This window comes from Salvelinus alpinus, chromosome 9, assembly GCF_045679555.1.
Source record: "Salvelinus alpinus chromosome 9, SLU_Salpinus.1, whole genome shotgun sequence".
Lineage (NCBI taxonomy): Eukaryota > Metazoa > Chordata > Actinopteri > Salmoniformes > Salmonidae > Salvelinus > Salvelinus alpinus.
The window spans coordinates 21,507,843-21,516,211 of NC_092094.1; the positions used below are offsets into that span (position 1 = coordinate 21,507,843).

The window sequence follows — 8,369 nt, forward strand, 5'->3', positions numbered from 1 at the left end:
CTTACCAGCTGGATTTTCTTGGTGAGTGATGATGAATTTATTCTTGTAGATATTGTGGAGGATCTTGATGTTCTCTTGGCTGAATCCTCTGCTGTTTAGAATCTTCATTGCAGGGGCATCGAACGTGTGGGCCCTCTTACAACCAGCACCAAACCTACAGTCACCCTGGAGGAAGTGCAGGCAGAGGTGGAGTTTTGTGCAGCTGCTTTTAAACTTGCAGATGCCATGCTCACCAACGCGCCTGTTGTAATGGGAGCAGATCTGGAAGGAGTTGAAAGGAGATTGTCAAACATCCAGAGTGCATACTACATGCTATTTACACTTGGCTTACTCTTTTTCCATATCAGTTGGTGCCGGAGCTACAGTATTACCCCAGTGCTAACCTATCCAGTCTTTTTACATCAACTGTACATTAATTGTTAAGGGTAATTTTGGGTGCCACCCACCTCAGGCATCAGGTAGGGGTCATTCTGCAGCAGAAGTTGGAACAGCTCTGCCTCCCCCAGGTCATGGTGACCCACCTCACTTATAATAGCTGCGTTGTGTGGGGAATCTAGACTGTGGTCCTTTTTGCACTTGTTCCTAGAGTTTAAAGAGACATGCAAACAATGTTTGAGTACACAGACATAAGATGTGCAAATTAATTCAAGACAACAGAAGACAGGTTTGTCAGGTCAACAAATGCTGAAGGCTGCTCAGCAAAAATATTTGTTAGCTACTTTATCTATTTAATCAAATGTATTTATAAAGCCCTTTTTACATCAGCCAATGTCACAAAATGCTATACAGAAACCCAGCCTAAAACCCCAAACAGCAAGCAATGCAGATGTAGAAGCACGGTGGCTAGGAAAAACTCCTTGAAAGGCAGGAACCTAGGAAGAAATCTAGAGAGGAACCAGGCTCTGAGGGGTGGCCGGTCCTCTTCTGGCTGTGCCGGGTGGAGATTATAAGAGTACATGGCTTTCGAAGATTTTAGAAGGGCAGGGCAGGATGGATATAGGTCTAAAACAGTTTGGGTCTAGAGTGTCTCCCCCTTTGAAGAGGGGGATGACCGCGGCAGCAGTTCACTACCCCAGTCTGTCTTGATTTCGTTTATTGGAGAGGACGGCATAATGTCATATAACCTAGAAATCAGACCTTGCCGATTCCATGGGAGGGACAAAATCTCCTCTAGCAATGTCTTGGGAGTTAGTTGAGGAAAAGTTGAGGAAAGGTGGGAAAATGAGAGCAAGCAAAGTTACGGGCTTGAAAATAGCGGAAAAGATTAGAATGAGCCAGATTAGATTTAGCTACGAGATCATTAAAAATGACAAACTTCCCATCTAAAAATAAATATTTGAAACAAACCAAACCTCTCTCACGCCACAAAACAAAAGCTTGGGCGAGTTTGGAGGGTAAAAATAGGTGGTTATTACAGATAGGGCTTAGAGAAGAAGGGGCAGAAAGTCTAAAATGTTGACTAAATTGTCTCCCGATCTTCAAAGTAGAGCACACAATGGGTTTTCCCATATACTTAGAAGGACAAGGACACTGGGGCACAAGCAAGAGCAGAAAGGGAGGATGATTGGCAGGAGTGCTCCTCTAATGAGCACCAGTTGGTACCTGGAGCATTACACCAGACCATAATCTTTTTAATATTGGCTGCCCAATAGTAAAGCAGTAAATTTGGAAGTGCCAATCCTCCATCTTGTCTCCTTCTTTGAAGTATTGCTCTACGTATCCTAGGTGATTTGCCTGCTCAGATAAAATGACTGATGAGCCTATCCAATTTTGTAAAAAAAATATATTTTGGCAGAAAGATCAGAAGACATTGAAAAAAGGTATAGAAACCTAGGTAAAATATAAATTAACAGATTTAATTCTGCCAGCTAATGAGAGAGGCAGACTATCCCAGCGGTGTAAGTCTGCTTTAACTGTCACATCCTGACCATAGAAAGCCTTTATTTTATATGGTAAAGTAGTTCAGGGCGTGACTAGGGGTTTAGTCTAGTTTATATTTTCTATGTTGGTGTTTTAGTATGATTCCCAATTAGAGGCAGCTGGCTATCGCTGTCTCTAATTGGGGATACTTAAGTAGCATTTTTTCCACCTGTGTGTTATGGGATATTGTTTTGAGTAGTGCATGTTGCACCTCTGTAGTCACGGTTTGTTGTTCGTTTATAGTTTGTTTTGCTAAGTTTCACTTTATAATAAATTATGTGGAACTCTACATTCGCTGTGCCTTGGTCTATCTCTATTAACGCGTGTGACTAGGCTTGCAAAGTGAGTTTTATGGAGGGTAGCCACAGAGTGTGTTATATTCACACCCAAATAGGAAAAACCAGAGGGCAACAGATGGAAAGGCAGGGCTCCAAGGGGAATTTGCTTGGCAGCAGGGTTGATAGGACAACTGAATGTTCAATTTTTATCCTGAAAATTATCCAAACGTGTTTAAAATATGCATTGTTATCGACAGAGTTCACAGGGTTAGTGATATAATAGTAGATCATCTACATAGTGACACTATGCTCTTCACCAGCTCGGTGGATTCCACTGAATGATGGTGATAATTTTAAAGCCAAGGAAAGCGGCTCTATCACGAGCAAAAAGGAGCAGGGACATAGGACAACCTTTATGGGTCCCTCTGGAGTGGGGGGAAATATTTTGAATGTTGAGAGTTGGTGTGTACGCTAGCCGTAGGAGCAGAAATATTAATGAGATGAAATTGGACCCAAAACCAAATCTTAAATAAATAATCCCACTCCACCCGGTCGAAAGCCTTCTCCACATCAAGAGAAACAATTTTGGGGTCTGGGGAGATAGTATAATATTCAAACGCCGTCGTACATTGGAAAACAGTTGTCGCCCTTTGACCATCAGATAGGACATCCTGAAGGCAGGGTTCCAACCGGGCATGCTAGAACCTTAAATTATTAGCTAACATCAGCGTTCAAAAGTGAAATTGGCCACCACATTCCGACCGGATCTTTATCTTTCTTAAGTATAAGTGAGATGGAGGCTTGGGTTAGCGTTGGGGGAAGAGAGCCCAGTGTTAGCGAGTTGGTGAACATATCTAATAGTAATGGGGCAAGTTGATTTGAGAATTTTATGTAAAAATCGACAGGGTGCCATCAGGGCCTGGGGCCTTGCCACTGTGCATTACCTTTAGACCCTTTGTTATTTCAACAAGATGCAGAGGGTTGTCCAGAACTTTACTCATGCCCATATCTGAAAAGTTGTACATAGCTGTATTATCTGATGGGGGTTTGGATTTGTAGAGGTTAGAATAAAATGACATGAAAGTTTAATTAATATTAGAGGGATCACTTGTAAGATTACGGGAGGAGTCTGCTATTGGACCAGGTCTCTCATGGAAAATAGATGTTAACTCAATGAGAAAAACCTGTATAACTAAAGGTAAAAAAATAATAATAATTTTAAGTAAATACCTGAGAGATAAGATGATGCTGACTGGCGTTTAAGTTGGTGTGCCAAAAGGTGGCTGGACTTGTCACCATATTCATAGTACGTCCCCTTTGTTCATTGCAACAGAAACTCTGCTTTATCAGTGGAAAGCAGATTAAATTGAGTAGACCGCTGCGTCCATGTGTGTGTTAACTATTTAACTGTTCTAGAATGCTTAAAAGGCCGCTAAAATGTTAAATATCCGTTATCGTTTTTTTTGCCAAGGAAAATATTGGAAGTCATATCGACCAAAAATGTCATATCGGTGCATCACTAGTTTTAACTGAGGGGAGAAGGGCTCTATCTATTTTTTAAAAGTAGTATATGCGCGAGTAGGCTTGATGAACATGAGAAAAGTATTTTGTGACCGGGTGGAGGAAGCGCCATGGATCAACACAACCCATTTGGGTCACTGTAGAAAGAGCTTTTGCCATCCCGCAAGGAGTAAGTGTTCTGAGATCAGAGCGGTCAAGTCTTGGTTCAATAACACAGTTAAGGTCCCCGCCAAAGATGAGGCGGTGGGTGTCAAGATTAGGGAGAGGCTAAAAGAGACGTCATAAATCTAGTGTCATCCCAGTTAGGGGCGTAAACAGTCGCAAGTACTACAGGGGTTTGGAAGAGGGTGCCACTAACTATTGTATAACGTCCTCCAGGATCTGAAATGATCTGTGAGGGTGAAAACTGCACTCGTTTGTGAATCACTATTGGGGTTCCCCTGGCTTTGCCGTTAAATTTGAATGAAAAACCTTTCCAACCCATGCTTTACACAATCTAGTAATGGTCGTACAGTAGGTGCGTTTCTTGAAGAAATGCGATATCAGTATTCAGGCTTTTCAGATATGAAAATACTCTGGAGCACTTCATTTTCTCCCCACAACCGCAAATGTTCCATGCACCAGTCTGACTGAAAGTCCTAAAGTACCATCCTGACTTGTTGTTGACCTAGACATGAATCCTTATAAGAGAAGTCAAATTGAGAGAGGAGCAGCATGAGCAAAACATCTGAATAGGAAAATAAAATAAAAGCAGAGCACAAGAATCTTTGGATAATGCCAACGTACACAAATAGCACAACACCCTTCAAAAGAAAAAATACAAATCATAAACTCGTCATTATGAACGAGACGAGCAGCAGGAATTCTCTTACTCAGCATCAGTTGATTACCCTACATGTGCAGTGAGGTCAAACCAATCTAGGAAAGAAGTTACATAACGCCCTTGAAATCAAAAAATGTAATATGTCAATAGGCAAGTGTACATTTTCGGTTTCGGTCACACTTTAAACAAAGAGTATAACCTTCAGCTTCAGTTATTAGAAAATGTTAACAGTGATTGGTGGCATTTCAATGGCCATAAAATGTGTACTCCACTAGGTGTCGCCACAGGGCTGAGTAAATAGATGTTTAAAATTAACCAGTAGGCTATAAAAAGGGTCAGCCCCTGTATCTGTAAATTGTTGAACGTCGTTAGGAGGGAACAATTCAATAAGAGTATACAAACGGACAATTAGCATTTTGGATATGTACAATTATGCAAACGAACCGTGGGTCTAAACTTCAGCTTGTGCAACAATTAAACAGGAGTACAATTGGAAGAGAGGATTGATAGTATTAGACTCCAATGTCGTAGTGGAGTCCAAGATAAAAGGAATGTAACTGAGGACCGTCAGTGACCAACCTCAACAATCAAGGCCAACGTAAACCACGGTAGTTCAGTGTCCATAAAAATAAAGAGTATTTTCTTTTCTCAAAATTGTATACATCTAGCAGACCAATGAAAAATGTATACACACACACAAATATTGGTGGACAGGATCGGTGTCTAACTAGCTAGTAACATTGGTATTCAAAATGACCTAAAAGCTGCCAATCTGCAATGTAGGCTATAGATTGCCATTAGTGGAGCAGCAAGTTCAAAGCCTTAGTAAAATGAAAAAAATCTAATTGCTGCGCTTTTACCAGCGATTGTCTTTGATTAAGAAACTAAAACAAGATCAAATTGAAGTTTAAAGAGCAGTGAGATAGTATAGTATGTAATTGTCAACAGAAACGAGTTATGTGCTGCTTCAAACATACCTACTGTAGCCAGCAAGCTTTAGCATAGGATTGTTTCATGAGAAATGGACCGATAGATGGCCATAGATGTATGTAGCCTAGTGTCCACACGGTCACTAGAAAGAACGTTACTCACATAATACAGACGGGCGAGAAATCGTCCCAATTCAGGCATTCAATGTATTTCAGGCATTCAATGTATGCCTGTCGGTAGAAAGACTCAGCTGCCTTATTACCAAAGTGGTATTGTAAACACATCATTCGTGGCCAGTGTATGCCTTTTTTGTACAGCTTTTACAGTGCTACAGTGCGATCGTAGTGGTAGCGCTTGAATTGCACGCACAAATTCAGCACACACACACAATATTCTAAAATAGAATTGTGTTATTTGACGTGTCAAATTAAAAGCTTAGTGTAACGAGCCTGGGTTTATAAGCGCGGATATCGACTCTGTTCCACAAAAGCATGGTCGAGCGGCAGAGTCGATATCCGCGCTGGACTTCAGGCTAGAAGGTCGAGGGTTCGAGACCTGCTCCCTGCTGTTTCATTACATTATCTAACGCGCCAAATAGTGTAATTTGACGTGTAACTTCTATTTTTTGACACCCAAAGACCCAAACAGCGTTTCATCGTCAAGCACCCAAGCTGGGTGACCTGCTTAAATTGGCTAACTTGCTAGCTACTGTACTTCCAGACACAAATGAGAGCACACCTCACTGACCATTTTACTCGCCCTACTAGGGCCCCTAGCAAACCTGGTGTCTGTTTTCATGTTATCTAGAGCTTTGGTGACAAACTGTGCTACTGGCAACAATTTAACAACGCATTTTTGCTCATATTCAACCAGTGTTGCGCCTTCTTAAATTCATCAGTTATTCTGCACCCTCAGACGAGAGTGCTCTGAATTCGGAGTAGATAGCAACAGTGAATTTACGAACGCATCTTAATTGAAATAGGCACTACAAATGTAGCTAAATTACGGTGCCTGTTGCTACACCCAAATTATCAACATACTGGACTCATAACTAAATTGTATTTACATATGCTATGAAACATCTGCAGACCCACTGTGTATAGCCTATGCGATAAGAAACTTGACAGCCTACATATAATAGTCTAAAAGAGCATGGCACTTACCCGTACTTGCAGTTACCGCATACAAAGTGGCTGCATATGTGTAAATTATCGCACTGATGACACTCTTTATGAGAGGTTTGACAGACTCGTAGTGAAGTCTTGGCAACAATAACACTGTCCTGGCTCATAACACAACCCGAAGCCTTTTCTTTGCCTTCACTGATGGCATATTTTCCGCTGTCACTAAGTATTCCAAGTAGGATCTCAGCTGCACAAGTGAACTTTTGACCAACGATCTGGTCAAGCTGCTTGAAGTCCAAACATCCTTGATTTCCACAGATAATTTTTGTAACATATTGAGACACTACAGACGACATCGTGTTATAGTAGGCACCTGGTATCGTTATGGTAGGCACCTGGTATCTTTATGCTCATCACCTCACCCTAAATTTGTATGTCGTCAGTTCCACTTCTGGAGAAACGAAACTGACAATCAAAGCACCTGCCCTTTAAAGTTAAATCCATGCTGTTGTAACATAGGCAATTAGGAAAGCTAAGGCTAGCCTTTTCAAGCAGAAATTTGCATCCTGTAGCACAAACTCAAACAAGTTCTGGGACACTGTAAAGTCCATGGAGAATAAGAGCACCTCCTCCCAGCTGCCCACTGCACTGAGGCTAGGAAACACTGTCACCACCGATAAATCCACCATAATTGAGAATTTCAATAAGCACTTTTCTAGGGCTGGCCATGCTTTCCACCTGGCTACCCCTACCCAGCAACTCGTCCAAGCCTCCCCCATTTCTCCTTCACCCAAATCCAGATAGCTGATGTTCTGAAAGAGCTGCAAAATCTGAACCCCTACAAATCAGCCGGGCTAGACAATCTGGACCCTCTCTTTCTAAAATGATCTGCCTAAATTGTTGCAACCCCTATTACTGGCCTGTTCAACCTCTCTTATCGTCTGAGATTCCCATAGATTGGAAAGCTGCCGTGGTCATCCCCCTCTTCAAAGGGGGAGACACTCTAGACCCAAACTGCTACAGACCTATATCTATCCTACCCTGCCTTTCTAAGGTCTTCGAAAGCCAAGTTAACAAACAGATCACCGACCATTTCGAATCCCACCGTACCTTCTCCGCTATGCAATCTGGTTTCAGAGCTGTTCATGGGTGCACCTCAGCCACGCTCAAGGTCATAACCGCCATCGATAAGAGACATTACTGTGCAGCCGTATTCATAGACCTGTCCAAGGCTTTCCACTCTCTCAATCACCACATTCTTATCGGCAGACTCAACAGCCTTGGTTCTCAAATGATTGCCTCGTCTGGTTCACCAACTACTTCTCTGATAGAGTTCAGTGTGTTAATCGGAGGGCCTGTTGTCCGGACCTCTGGCAGTCTCTATGGGGGTGCCACAGGGTTCAATTCTCGGGCCGACTCTCTTCTCTGTATACATCAATGATGTCGCTCTTGCTACTGGTGATTCTCTGATCCACCTCTACGCAGACGACACCAATCTGTATACCTCTGGCCCTTCTTTGGACACTTTGTTAACTAACCTTCAGACGAGCTTCAATGCCATACAGCTCTCCTTCCGTGGCCTCCAACTGCTCTTAAATGCAAGTAAAATTAAATGCATGCTCTTCAACCGATCGCTGCCCGCAACTACACGCCCGTCCAGCATCACTACTATGGACGGTTCTGACTTAGAATATGTGGACAACTACAAATACCTAGGTGTCTGGTTAGACTGTAAACTCTCCTTCCAGACATACATTAAGAATCTCCAATCCA

The 8,369-nt window shown here is 42.3% G+C and overlaps 1 protein-coding gene across 2 annotated transcripts in view; it reads right to left on the minus strand.

Annotated features, from left to right (window-relative positions):
* Positions 1-7,033, minus strand: part of LOC139583967 (protein mono-ADP-ribosyltransferase PARP12-like) — a 27,724-nt gene extending 20,691 nt beyond the window's left edge. Inside the window, exons 1-3 of one of the 2 annotated variants that reach the window (XM_071415443.1) lie at positions 6,636-7,033; positions 447-582; positions 6-261 (exon numbers count right to left, since the gene is read on the minus strand). In XM_071415443.1, the coding sequence (XP_071271544.1) occupies positions 6-261; positions 447-582; positions 6,636-6,952 (709 nt within the window). In that variant the 5' untranslated portion in view covers positions 6,953-7,033. Of the gene's footprint in view, positions 1-5; positions 262-446; positions 583-5,634; positions 5,764-6,635 lie in introns of those variants that run through there. The other variant, XM_071415444.1, reaches the window with a different exon arrangement.
* Positions 7,034-8,369: the final 1,336 nt, after the last annotated feature.